A 16,352-nucleotide genomic window follows, 5' to 3' on the forward strand; every position below is an offset into this window, starting at 1 on the left:
AATGCATTATGGCAGCAAACTGGATTTTGGCCGTGGCTGTAAAAAGTTCCGTGTCAGGTTGGAAATCAGACCTGTCGAGATCCACCAGGGGAGCCGTGTTGCATCTTCCTGTGCTGTTGCAGGCGGTGATGTAGTAAGGGACTGTCAAGGTGATAATAACCTACAACACACAGCCATACACACACACACATACACACATGCACAGATAGACACACACACACACACACACATGCACACCCACATACACACACACAGAGCATAGTTATCAAACCAGACACTGACCGCTGGGCTCAGATCACCATCGATAACACATGGATGTGAGTACTGCAGTGACGTCAGATAACACATGGATGTGAGTACTGCAGTGACGTCAGATAACACATGGATGTGAGTACTGCAGTGACGTCAGATAACACATGGATGTGAGTACTGCAGTGACTTGAGATAACACATGGATGTGAGTACTGCAGTGACTTGAGATAACACATGGTTGTGAGTACTGCAGTGACGTCAGATATCACATGGATGTGAGTACTGCCGTGACGTCAGATAACACATGGATGTGAGTACTGCAGTGATGTGAGTACTCCAGTGACGTGAGAGAAAACCAAAAGGGAGGATGGGAATGTTAGGGTCAAAATCAGCAATTGTTTTCCTGGGTGAAGACACAGGAGAGATGAAGCTTCCAGTCATCAGCTGCATTAAAGTTGTGTTTTACAGCCTGGCATGATGTGGGACTGACGGACAGATGGACAGCAGAGGCCAGCAACTCAGCTGAGTGGGAGGAAGTGAAAGCTGCTTGCTAGCAAATACACACACACAGGGCAACCCTGAAATGCTGAACATATTCCCTCATCTCGCCCTGTGCCACCCCCACCACCCCCACCCCCCGTCTACCCATGTTACAAGAACAGCTTCCTCACTGCCACACAGAGCAGGGAGAGGGAGAGACAGAGAGAGAGACAGAGAGAGAGACAGAGAGAGAGAGAGAGAGAGAGAGAGAGAGAGAGAGAGAGAGAGAGAGAGAGAGAGAGAGAGAGAGAGAGAGAGAGAGAGAGACACACACACACACACACACACACACACAGCAGACCCTCAGTAAAAGGCCAGGCTGTGACAGTGAGCAGTGACTTCATCCAGCAGGGCTTACATTACAGTGTGATAGATGTCATTGTGGCCTGGTCTCTTGCTCAGTTTGGGGACCACAACTGAATCCACATCATCTGTCATGCCGGGGCCTGTTTTAACACACTGGTGTTGTTGTCATGTGGGGTGACCCAGCAACAACAATGACTCATTTTGGGTACAAATCCAACGCTAGCGTCATAGTTAATGAAAGCTTTAAACGAATGCTTAATACTTTTATTAATCTTCTTTCTTTTATAATTTCTAGCTCTAAAGTCAGGTGACGTGTTTGAACAGTCTACACTGAGAGATGTGCTGACTGCTGGAGGAGATCAGGGGTGGGATGAAGGGGACCCACCTGGATGGTTGTGGGTGGTGGGAGAGCTCCCGTGACGTGCCGAACTTCCTCCTTTATCTGCTGCAGGTACAGAGCTGCCACTAGATGGCGGCAGAGACACAGAGACAGAGGGAGCCCAAGGGAAGGGTGGACCATGAGAGAAAAGAAGAAAAAAAGTGACACAGACGGAGGAGTAGGGTGAAGCTATTCAGCACTTTGAGCAGGAACGACTAGCATGTAAGACAGATCACGTGATAAGATGACACTTAATGTAGAATTTACAGATTATAACTGTACCCTGTGCATATACTACACACCACTTCCCATAGATAGGTGCATTATATATTTATATTTATTTACTTTTGCTGCTTAGCAAAGCCAACACAAATGCTGTTTAAAGCTGGCAGCCAAACTGATGTTTTGCAACCAAAATTGCTTTTTAGGCATTCTCAAATTTAATAAATACCTTACTCAGAAACCCAACACAGTCTGTCTGAGTCACTGGAAAAAGGGAAGTGTTTAATAGCTGGTGGTGAAATTGTGTCCCTGGCATTCCAGCTGCACGTGAACTTCTCCATGTCAGAGCAACGGCAGCTGTTTTGCTTACACTGTAATACTAAAGCATTAAAATGTGATTTATTAAATTACTGTTTTCTTGAGCCTTCACTAATTCCTTTCAGTTTTGAAAGCAATGTTAATTTTTACTTTCCCACAGCCCTTCACTCTGTCTCTCTCATATGATGAGTACAACACTCATATCTTTCTGCAAAATTAATCTTAAGAGCAATATTTATTTAAAATATATTAAATAATATATATTACATTTATTACTATATATAATGTTAAATTAATTATAAAATTATTACTATTATTCATAATTAATATCAATATTAATGTTATTCATGATAATTAATAGATATATTAAATTAATTAAATATAAATAAAAATGGTTAATGTTAATACTAATAATATTATTATTCATGTTAATAAATAATATTAAATTAATTAAATATATCAATTATAAATAAAAATGATTCATGTTATTAATAATAATTATTATTAATATTATCCATGTTAATAAATGTAAAAAAATCTTTAAATATATATTATTAAATATATAATCATGTGAAGCACTTTGGGTGTCTAGAAAAGCACTATATAAATGTGATGATTACTGTCATTATTATTATTTATTTAAAAAAAAATTTCTCTCCCTGTTTAAGGTTTTTTTAGGGAGTTGTTCCTTATCCGATGCAAGGGTCTAAGGACAGGATGTTGTGTTGCTGTAAAGCCCCTTGAGGCAAACTTGTAATTTGTGATTATTGGGCTATACAAATAAATTGGCTTGACTTAAAAATGGTCATACAAAAAAAAACAACAGATCATACACTCTCAGAGATGTGGTGTAAAATTAATGGACAGTTCACACTGACACACTTTACACCTCAGAACGATTAACAGACAGAATCTGCACATGTGGACCACGCGTCTCCAACACACACGTGTTTACTTTCTGTGTTGACGCATGTACGTATTTGTGTATGTGTGTTACAGACAGGAGCACATGCAATGTGTTGGATGCATTATACCTTGAAGCAGGCCTCTTATTTCCCATCACCAGCTCTCTGCAGTAGAACTTGGAGGTAGTACGTTCTGGAACCTGGAAGACACCGTTTACACAAAGCATGAGGAAATATCGAACCAGACCCGCCTGAATGGGCCGGGTTTGTGCAGGTGTGTGCAGGAGGTGCTCTGCTGGACATCCCTGCAGCATGTCTTTCAATAACATGTTGGTTTGACTGTTGCTGTTGTTTTGCTTCTTCAATGTGGAGCTGCAGCAGGCTCGCGACATGATCATAAGCGGTTATGAAACCACCACCACAAGCAGCTTCTGTGGTGAGTGGAAGGGAGCAGGGGGGTGCAGAAACAACTAACTTTGTGTTTGTTGAATTAATGTTTGTGCAAGTCTCCATGGCTTCCTTGCGATCAGTAAACTTGTAAAAGTCTTGTGCATATGACTACAAAACCAGGATCGGATAGGGACCAAGACCACATGCACATTTTCCAAACCTTTCAATTGTGTATTATCTGACTATCAAATATACTAAATGTCAAGGACCTTCCTCTTCCCCCTCTTCCTCTTTCGGCTTGTTCCCTGTTTCCCAGGGGGCGCCACAGACGATTTGATGGGTTTCATCAGTATCCTGTGAGGGCACAGCACCGATGGCGGTCTAGATTTGGCAAAATGTTATGTCGGATACCATTCCTGACACAACCACTAACCCTATGGAATAATATGTAATTAATAACAATAATTAACTATAATCAATTAATCATAATTAATTAATAGTATTAATATTTTCACCTTTTTTCTTTTTAATCTTTATCTTATTTTAATAATAGGGTTATTATAATAATAATAATAATAATAATAACTGAATGTCAAGGATATTCTGTAATGTCTTTATCTACGCTCTTGAAACTGTATGGGCATATGCAGCTTGGTTACAACAACAGACAGTCTGGTTACAACGATGGATAGTCTGCTTACAACAACGGATAGTCTGGTTACAACAACAGACAGTCTGCTTACAACAACGGATAGTCTGCTTACAACAATGGATAGTCTGGTTACAACTCTTCGCACTTATGGTATTCACTCATTTAAAAAAAAATCTCTTTCACACATTTACTTTAGCACTGGTTTTGCTCTTAGATGCTTGTTTAGAGAGAAGATGCATTTATGACCTCTGATGACTAGCAGTTCTCCTGATCTCCTAGGTTAAATGATGCACTTATTGTAAGTCACTTTGGATAAAAGCGTCGGCTAAATGACTGTAATGTAATGTCACAACAGACAGTCTGGTTACAACAACAGGTAGTCTGGTTACAAAAGGTAATCTGGTTACATGAACAGTAAAACTGTTGCAAAAGAATACCGCCGGCAATATTTCACTGTAACATTGTGTGTTTCTCGAACTATTTCCCACCATGCAGATGGTAACCTTTTGACACCTCATGTCCCCGGCCACATGCCCTGGTTACAGACAGGAAAACACGCCTGGCAGAATAGGAAGTGAGCTATGGAAATACCCATCATCCTTCTGACATATTACCCACATCCTGCATCTGGCTCTCTTGAACCCATGAGTGTACACAGCACGCGCGCACACACACACACACACACACATGCGCGCAAACACGCAGAGTACAGACAGCAGGCTTAATGCCTGTTGCATTCATAACCATGTTTTTCTGCCACAAATGTGCAAGTCTTCACCGTAGTAATATAAGTCTAAACCTCACCTGTGTGTGTGTGTGTGTGTGTGTTTACATCTCTAAGGCCAGCATGCTTAATTAACATGGTTCTAGAGGCAAAGGGCCATTACCTGGTCTAGTGTGGAGGGACGAGCAAATCCACATGATGGCCCTCTAACATACTGTGTTCAGATAACACCACATGATGGCCCTCTAACACACTGTGTGTAGATAACAGGACATGATGGCCCTCTAACACACTGTGCTCAGATAACACCATATGAAGGCCCTCTAACACACTGTGTTCAGATAACACCACATGATGGCCCCCAAACACACTGTGTTCAGATAACACCACATGATGGCCCTCTAACATACTGTGTTCAGATAACACCACATGATGGCCCTCTAACACACTGTGCTCAGATATTACCACATTATGTCCCTCTAACACACTGTGTTCAGATAACACCACATGATGGCCCTCTAACATACTGTGTTCAGATAACAGGACATGATGGCCCTCTAACACACTGTGTTCAGATAACAGGACATGATGGCCCTCTAACACAATGTGCTCAGATAACACCACATGATGGCCCTCTAACACACTGTGTTCAGATAACACCACATGATGGCCCCCTAACACATTGTGCTCAGATAACACCACATGATGGCCCACTAACATACTGTGTTCAGATAACACCACATGATGGCCCTCTAACATAGTGTGTTCAGATAACACCACATGATGGCCCTCTAACACACTGTGTTCAGAGAAAACCACATGATGGCCCTCTAACACACTGTGTTCAGATAACACCACATGATGGCCCTCTAACACACTGTGTTAAGATAACACCACATGATGGCCCTCTAACATACTGTGTTCAGATAACACCACATGATGGCCCTCTAACACACTGTGCTCAGATAACACCACATGATGGCCCTCTAACATACTGTGTTCAGATAACACCACATGATGGCCCTCTAACACACAGTGTTCAGATAACAGGACATGATGGCCCTGTAACACACTGTGTTCAGATAACACCACATGATGGCCCTCTAAAATACTGTGTTCAGATAACACAACATGATGGCCCTCTAACACACTGTGTTCAGATAACACCACATGATGGCCCTCTAAAACACTGTGTTCAGATAACACCACATGATGGCCCTCTAACACACTGTGTTCAGATAACAGGACATGATGGCCCTCTAACACACTGTGTTCAGATAACAGGACATGGCCCTCTAACACACTGTGTTCAGATAACACCACATGATGGCCCTCTAAAATACTGTGTTCAGATAACACAACATGATGGCCCTCTAACACAATGTGTTCAGATAACACCACATGATGGCCCTCTAACACACTGTGTTCAGATAACACCACAGGATGGCCCTCTAACACACTGTGTTCAGATAACACCACATGATGGCCCCCTAACACATTGTGCTCAGATAACACCACATGATGGCCCTCTAACACACTGTGTTCAGATAACACCACATGATGGCCCTCTAACATACTGTGTTCAGATAACACCACATGATGGCCCTCTAACATACTGTGTTCAGATAACACCACATGATGGCCCTCTAACACACTGTGTTTAGATAACAGGACATGATGGCCCTCTAACACACTGTGCTCAGATAACACCATATGATGGCCCTCTAACACACTGTGTTCAGATAACACCACATGATGGCCCTCTAACATACTGTGTTCAGATAACACCACATGATGGCCCTCTAACACACTGTGCTCAGATATTACCACATTATGTCCCTCTAACACACTGTGTTCAGATAACACCACATGATGGCCCTCTAACATACTGTGTTCAGATAACAGGACATGATGGCCCTCTAACACACTGTGTTCAGATAACAGGACATGATGGCCCTCTAACACAATGTGCTCAGATAACACCACATGATGGCCCTCTAACACACTGTGTTCAGATAACACCACATGATGGCCCCCTAACACATTGTGCTCAGATAACACCACATGATGGCCCTCTAACATACTGTGTTCAGATAACACCACATGATGGCCCTCTAACATACTGTGTTCAGATAACAGGACATGGCCCTCTAACACACTGTGTTCAGATAACACCACATGATGGCCCTCTAAAATACTGTGTTCAGATAACACAACATGATGGCCCTCTAACACACTGTGTTCAGATAACACCACATGATGGCCCTCTAACACACTGTGTTCAGAAAACACCGCAGGATGGCCCTCTAACACACCGTGTTCAGATAACACCACATGACGGCCCCCTAACACACTGTGTTCAGATAACAGGACATGATGGCCCTCTAACACACTGTGTTCAGATAACAGGACATGATGGCCCTCTAACACACTGTGTTCAGATAACACCACATGATGGCCCTCTAACACACTGTGTTCAGATAACACCACATGATGGCCCTCTAACACACTGTGTTCAGATAACAGGACATGATGGCCCTCTAACACACTGTGTTCAGATAACACCACATGATGGCCCTCTAACACACTGTGTTCAGATAACACCACAGAATGGCCCTCTAACACACTGTGTTCAGATAACACCACATGGTGGCCCCCTAACACATTGTGCTCAGATAACACCACATGATGGCCCTCTAACACACTGTGTTCAGATAACACCACATGATGGCCCTCTAACAGACTGTGTTCAGATAACACCACATGATGGCCCTCTAACACACTGTGTTCAGATAACACCACATGATGGCCCTCTAACATACTGTGTTCAGATAACACCACATGATGGCCCTCTAACATACTGTGTTCAGATATTACCACATGATGTCCCTCTAACACACTGTGTTCAGATAACACCACATGATGGCCCTCTAACACACTGTGTTCAGATAACACCACATGATGGCCCTCTAACACACTGTGTTTAGATAACAGGACATGATGGCCCTCTAACACACTGTGTTCAGATAACACCACATGATGGCCCTCTAACACACTGTGTTCAGATAACACCACAGAATGGCCCTCTAACACACTGTGTTCAGATAACACCACATGATGGCCCCCTAACACATTGTGCTCAGATAACACCACATGATGGCCCTCTAACACACTGTGTTCAGATAACACCACATGATGGCCCTCTAACAGACTGTGTTCAGATAACACCACATGATGGCCCTCTAACACACTGTGTTCAGATAACACCACATGATGGCCCTCTAACATACTGTGTTCAGATAACACCACATGATGGCCCTCTAACATACTGTGTTCAGATATTACCACATGATGTCCCTCTAACACACTGTGCTCAGATATTACCACATTATGTCCCTCTAACACACTGTGTTCAGATAACACCACATGATGGCCCTCTAACATACTGTGTTCAGATAACAGGACATGATGGCCCTCTAACACACTGTGTTCAGATAACAGGACATGATGGCCCTCTAACACAATGTGCTCAGATAACACCACATGATGGCCCTCTAACACACTGTGTTCAGATAACACCACATGATGGCCCCCTAACACATTGTGCTCAGATAACACCACATGATGGCCCACTAACATACTGTGTTCAGATAACACCACATGATGGCCCTCTAACATAGTGTGTTCAGATAACACCACATGATGGCCCTCTAACACACTGTGTTCAGAGAAAACCACATGATGGCCCTCTAACACACTGTGTTCAGATAACACCACATGATGGCCCTCTAACACACTGTGTTAAGATAACACCACATGATGGCCCTCTAACATACTGTGTTCAGATAACACCACATGATGGCCCTCTAACACACTGTGCTCAGATAACACCACATGATGGCCCTCTAACATACTGTGTTCAGATAACACCACATGATGGCCCTCTAACACACAGTGTTCAGATAACAGGACATGATGGCCCTGTAACACACTGTGTTCAGATAACACCACATGATGGCCCTCTAAAATACTGTGTTCAGATAACACAACATGATGGCCCTCTAACACACTGTGTTCAGATAACACCACATGATGGCCCTCTAAAACACTGTGTTCAGATAACACCACATGATGGCCCTCTAACACACTGTGTTCAGATAACAGGACATGATGGCCCTCTAACACACTGTGTTCAGATAACAGGACATGGCCCTCTAACACACTGTGTTCAGATAACACCACATGATGGCCCTCTAAAATACTGTGTTCAGATAACACAACATGATGGCCCTCTAACACAATGTGTTCAGATAACACCACATGATGGCCCTCTAACACACTGTGTTCAGATAACACCACAGGATGGCCCTCTAACACACTGTGTTCAGATAACACCACATGATGGCCCCCTAACACATTGTGCTCAGATAACACCACATGATGGCCCTCTAACACACTGTGTTCAGATAACACCACATGATGGCCCTCTAACATACTGTGTTCAGATAACACCACATGATGGCCCTCTAACATACTGTGTTCAGATAACACCACATGATGGCCCTCTAACACACTGTGTTTAGATAACAGGACATGATGGCCCTCTAACACACTGTGCTCAGATAACACCATATGATGGCCCTCTAACACACTGTGTTCAGATAACACCACATGATGGCCCTCTAACATACTGTGTTCAGATAACACCACATGATGGCCCTCTAACACACTGTGCTCAGATATTACCACATTATGTCCCTCTAACACACTGTGTTCAGATAACACCACATGATGGCCCTCTAACATACTGTGTTCAGATAACAGGACATGATGGCCCTCTAACACACTGTGTTCAGATAACAGGACATGATGGCCCTCTAACACAATGTGCTCAGATAACACCACATGATGGCCCTCTAACACACTGTGTTCAGATAACACCACATGATGGCCCCCTAACACATTGTGCTCAGATAACACCACATGATGGCCCTCTAACATACTGTGTTCAGATAACACCACATGATGGCCCTCTAACATACTGTGTTCAGATAACAGGACATGGCCCTCTAACACACTGTGTTCAGATAACACCACATGATGGCCCTCTAAAATACTGTGTTCAGATAACACAACATGATGGCCCTCTAACACACTGTGTTCAGATAACACCACATGATGGCCCTCTAACACACTGTGTTCAGAAAACACCGCAGGATGGCCCTCTAACACACCGTGTTCAGATAACACCACATGACGGCCCCCTAACACACTGTGTTCAGATAACAGGACATGATGGCCCTCTAACACACTGTGTTCAGATAACAGGACATGATGGCCCTCTAACACACTGTGTTCAGATAACACCACATGATGGCCCTCTAACACACTGTGTTCAGATAACACCACATGATGGCCCTCTAACACACTGTGTTCAGATAACAGGACATGATGGCCCTCTAACACACTGTGTTCAGATAACACCACATGATGGCCCTCTAACACACTGTGTTCAGATAACACCACAGAATGGCCCTCTAACACACTGTGTTCAGATAACACCACATGGTGGCCCCCTAACACATTGTGCTCAGATAACACCACATGATGGCCCTCTAACACACTGTGTTCAGATAACACCACATGATGGCCCTCTAACAGACTGTGTTCAGATAACACCACATGATGGCCCTCTAACACACTGTGTTCAGATAACACCACATGATGGCCCTCTAACATACTGTGTTCAGATAACACCACATGATGGCCCTCTAACATACTGTGTTCAGATATTACCACATGATGTCCCTCTAACACACTGTGTTCAGATAACACCACATGATGGCCCTCTAACACACTGTGTTCAGATAACACCACATGATGGCCCTCTAACACACTGTGTTTAGATAACAGGACATGATGGCCCTCTAACACACTGTGTTCAGATAACACCACATGATGGCCCTCTAACACACTGTGTTCAGATAACACCACAGAATGGCCCTCTAACACACTGTGTTCAGATAACACCACATGATGGCCCCCTAACACATTGTGCTCAGATAACACCACATGATGGCCCTCTAACACACTGTGTTCAGATAACACCACATGATGGCCCTCTAACAGACTGTGTTCAGATAACACCACATGATGGCCCTCTAACACACTGTGTTCAGATAACACCACATGATGGCCCTCTAACATACTGTGTTCAGATAACACCACATGATGGCCCTCTAACATACTGTGTTCAGATATTACCACATGATGTCCCTCTAACACACTGTGTTCAGATAACACCACATGATGGCCCTCTAACACACTGTGTTCAGATAACACCACATGATGGCCCTCTAACACACTGTGTTTAGATAACAGGACATGATGGCCCTCTAACACACGGTGTTCAGATAACACCACATGATGGCCCTCTAACACACTGTGTTCAGATAACACCACATGATGGCCCCCAAACACACTGTGTTCAGATAACACCACATGATGGCCCTCTAACATACTGTGTTCAGATAACACCACATGATGGCCCTCTAACATACTGTGTTCAGATAACACCACATGATGGCCCTCTAACACACTGTGTTTAGATAACAGGACATGATGGCCCTCTAACACACTGTGCTCAGATAACACCATATGATGGCCCTCTAACACACTGTGTTCAGATAACACCACATGATGGCCCCCAAACAGACTGTGTTCAGATAACACCACATGATGGCCCTCTAACATACTGTGTTCAGATAACACCACATGATGGCCCTCTAACACACTGTGCTCAGATATTACCACATTATGTCCCTCTAACACACTGTGTTCAGATAACACCACATGATGGCCCTCTAACATACTGTGTTCAGATAACAGGACATGATGGCCCTCTAACACACTGTGTTCAGATAACAGGACATGATGGCCCTCTAACACAATGTGCTCAGATAACACCACATGATGGCCCTCTAACACACTGTGTTCAGATAACACCACATGATGGCCCCCTAACACATTGTGCTCAGATAACACCACATGATGGCCCTCTAACATACTGTGTTCAGATAACACCACATGGTGGCCCTCTAACATACTGTGTTCAGATAACACCACATGATGGCCCTCTAACACACTGTGTTCAGAGAAAACCACATGATGGCCCTCTAACATACTGTGTTCAGATAACACCACATGATGGCCCTCTAACACACTGTGTTAAGATAACACCACATGATGGCCCTCTAACATACTGTGTTCAGATAACACCACATAATGGCCCTCTAACAAACTGTGCTCAGATAACACCACATGATAGCCCTCTAACATACTGTGTTCAGATAACACCACATGATGGCCCTCTAACACACAGTGTTCAGATAACAGGACATGATGGCCCTGTAACACACTGTGTTCAGATAACACCACATGATGGCCCTCTAAAATACTGTGTTCAGATAACACAACATGATGGCCCTCTAACACACTGTTTTCAGATAACACCACATGATGGCCCTCTAAAACACTGTGTTCAGATAACACCACATGATGGCCCTCTAACACACTGTGTTCAGATAACAGGACATGATGGCCCTCTAACACACTGTGTTCAGATAACAGGACATGATGGCCCTCTAACACACTGTGCTCACATAACACCACATGATGGCCCTCTAACATACTGTGTTCAGATAACACCACATGATCGCACTCTAACACACTGTGTTCAGATAACACCACATGATGGCCCTTTAACACACTGTGTTTAGATAATAGGACATGATGGCCCTCTAACACACGGTGTTCAGATAACACCACATGATGGCCCTCTAACACACTGTGTTCAGATAACACCACAGGATGGCCCTCTAACACACTGTGTTCAGATAACACCACATGATGGCCCCCTAACACACTGTGTTCAGATAACAGGACATGATGGCCCTCTAACACACTGTGTTCAGATAACAGGACATGATGGCCCTCTAACACACTGTGTTCAGATAACAGGACATGGCCCTCTAACACACTGTGTTCAGATAACACCAAATGATGGCCCTCTAAAATACTGTGTTCAGATAACACAACATGATGGCCCTCTAACACACTGTGTTCAGATAACACCACATGATGGCCCTCTAACACACTGTGTTCAGATAACACCACAGGATGGCCCTCTAACACACTGTGTTCAGATAACTCCACATGATGGCCCCCTAACAAATTGTGCTCAGATAACACCACATGATGGCCCTCTAACACACTGTGTTCAGATAACACCACATGATGGCCCTCTAACATACTGTGTTCAGATAACACCACATGATGGCCCTCTAACACACTGTGTTCAGATAACACCACATGATGGCCCTCTAACATACTGTGTTCAGATAACACCACATGATGGCCCTCTAACATACTGTGTTCAGATATTACCACATGATGTCCCTCTAACACACTGTGTTCAGATAACACCACATGATGGCCCTCTAACACACTGTGGTCAGATAACACCACATGATGGCCCTCTAACACACTGTGCTCAGATAACACCACATGATGGCCCTCTAACACACTGTGTTCAGATAACAGGACATGATGGCCCTCTAACACACTGTGTTCAGATAACACCACATGATGGCCCTCTAACACACTGTGTTCAGATAACACCACATGATGGCCCTCTAACACACTGTGTTCAGATAACAGGACATGATGGCCCTCTAACACACTGTGTTCAGATAACACCACATGATGGCCCTCTAACACACTGTGTTCAGATAACACCACAGAATGGCCCTCTAACACACTGTGTTCAGATAACACCACATGGTGGCCCCCTAACACATTGTGCTCAGATAACACCACATGATGGCCCTCTAACACACTGTGTTCAGATAACACCACATGATGGCCCTCTAACAGACTGTGTTCAGATAACACCACATGATGGCCCTCTAACACACTGTGTTCAGATAACACCACATGATGGCCCTCTAACATACTGTGTTCAGATAACACCACATGATGGCCCTCTAACATACTGTGTTCAGATATTACCACATGATGTCCCTCTAACACACTGTGTTCAGATAACACCACATGATGGCCCTCTAACACACTGTGTTCAGATAACACCACATGATGGCCCTCTAACACACTGTGTTTAGATAACAGGACATGATGGCCCTCTAACACACTGTGTTCAGATAACACCACATGATGGCCCTCTAACACACTGTGTTCAGATAACACCACAGAATGGCCCTCTAACACACTGTGTTCAGATAACACCACATGATGGCCCCCTAACACATTGTGCTCAGATAACACCACATGATGGCCCTCTAACACACTGTGTTCAGATAACACCACATGATGGCCCTCTAACAGACTGTGTTCAGATAACACCACATGATGGCCCTCTAACACACTGTGTTCAGATAACACCACATGATGGCCCTCTAACATACTGTGTTCAGATAACACCACATGATGGCCCTCTAACATACTGTGTTCAGATATTACCACATGATGTCCCTCTAACACACTGTGTTCAGATAACACCACATGATGGCCCTCTAACACACTGTGTTCAGATAACACCACATGATGGCCCTCTAACACACTGTGTTTAGATAACAGGACATGATGGCCCTCTAACACACGGTGTTCAGATAACACCACATGATGGCCCTCTAACACACTGTGTTCAGATAACACCACATGATGGCCCCCAAACACACTGTGTTCAGATAACACCACATGATGGCCCTCTAACATACTGTGTTCAGATAACACCACATGATGGCCCTCTAACATACTGTGTTCAGATAACACCACATGATGGCCCTCTAACACACTGTGTTTAGATAACAGGACATGATGGCCCTCTAACACACTGTGCTCAGATAACACCATATGATGGCCCTCTAACACACTGTGTTCAGATAACACCACATGATGGCCCCCAAACAGACTGTGTTCAGATAACACCACATGATGGCCCTCTAACATACTGTGTTCAGATAACACCACATGATGGCCCTCTAACACACTGTGCTCAGATATTACCACATTATGTCCCTCTAACACACTGTGTTCAGATAACACCACATGATGGCCCTCTAACATACTGTGTTCAGATAACAGGACATGATGGCCCTCTAACACACTGTGTTCAGATAACAGGACATGATGGCCCTCTAACACAATGTGCTCAGATAACACCACATGATGGCCCTCTAACACACTGTGTTCAGATAACACCACATGATGGCCCCCTAACACATTGTGCTCAGATAACACCACATGATGGCCCTCTAACATACTGTGTTCAGATAACACCACATGGTGGCCCTCTAACATACTGTGTTCAGATAACACCACATGATGGCCCTCTAACACACTGTGTTCAGAGAAAACCACATGATGGCCCTCTAACATACTGTGTTCAGATAACACCACATGATGGCCCTCTAACACACTGTGTTAAGATAACACCACATGATGGCCCTCTAACATACTGTGTTCAGATAACACCACATAATGGCCCTCTAACAAACTGTGCTCAGATAACACCACATGATAGCCCTCTAACATACTGTGTTCAGATAACACCACATGATGGCCCTCTAACACACAGTGTTCAGATAACAGGACATGATGGCCCTGTAACACACTGTGTTCAGATAACACCACATGATGGCCCTCTAAAATACTGTGTTCAGATAACACAACATGATGGCCCTCTAACACACTGTTTTCAGATAACACCACATGATGGCCCTCTAAAACACTGTGTTCAGATAACACCACATGATGGCCCTCTAACACACTGTGTTCAGATAACAGGACATGATGGCCCTCTAACACACTGTGTTCAGATAACAGGACATGATGGCCCTCTAACACACTGTGCTCACATAACACCACATGATGGCCCTCTAACATACTGTGTTCAGATAACACCACATGATCGCACTCTAACACACTGTGTTCAGATAACACCACATGATGGCCCTTTAACACACTGTGTTTAGATAATAGGACATGATGGCCCTCTAACACACGGTGTTCAGATAACACCACATGATGGCCCTCTAACACACTGTGTTCAGATAACACCACAGGATGGCCCTCTAACACACTGTGTTCAGATAACACCACATGATGGCCCCCTAACACACTGTGTTCAGATAACAGGACATGATGGCCCTCTAACACACTGTGTTCAGATAACAGGACATGATGGCCCTCTAACACACTGTGTTCAGATAACAGGACATGGCCCTCTAACACACTGTGTTCAGATAACACCAAATGATGGCCCTCTAAAATACTGTGTTCAGATAACACAACATGATGGCCCTCTAACACACTGTGTTCAGATAACACCACATGATGGCCCTCTAACACACTGTGTTCAGATAACACCACAGGATGGCCCTCTAACACACTGTGTTCAGATAACTCCACATGATGGCCCCCTAACAAATTGTGCTCAGATAACACCACATGATGGCCCTCTAACACACTGTGTTCAGATAACACCACATGATGGCCCTCTAACATACTGTGTTCAGATAACACCACATGATGGCCCTCTAACACACTGTGTTCAGATAACACCACATGATGGCCCTCTAACATACT

General features: G+C 44.0%; 1 protein-coding gene across 4 annotated transcripts in view; it reads right to left on the bottom strand.

The window, feature by feature from the left end:
- The window catches only part of si:zfos-2326c3.2 (mitogen-activated protein kinase kinase kinase kinase 4), a 246,232-nt gene that overhangs the window by 38,174 nt on the left and 191,706 nt on the right, over positions 1 to 16,352 (bottom strand). For all 4 annotated transcript variants that reach the window (XM_056289366.1, XM_056289375.1, XM_056289358.1 and 1 more), the window contains 3 exons: positions 3,052 to 3,122; positions 1,484 to 1,563; positions 72 to 160 (listed from right to left, as the gene is read on the bottom strand). In XM_056289366.1, the coding sequence (XP_056145341.1) occupies positions 72 to 160; positions 1,484 to 1,563; positions 3,052 to 3,122 (240 nt within the window). The remainder of the gene's footprint in view (positions 1 to 71; positions 161 to 1,483; positions 1,564 to 3,051; positions 3,123 to 16,352) is intronic.

This window comes from Lampris incognitus, chromosome 1, assembly GCF_029633865.1.
Source record: "Lampris incognitus isolate fLamInc1 chromosome 1, fLamInc1.hap2, whole genome shotgun sequence".
NCBI lineage: Eukaryota > Metazoa > Chordata > Actinopteri > Lampriformes > Lampridae > Lampris > Lampris incognitus.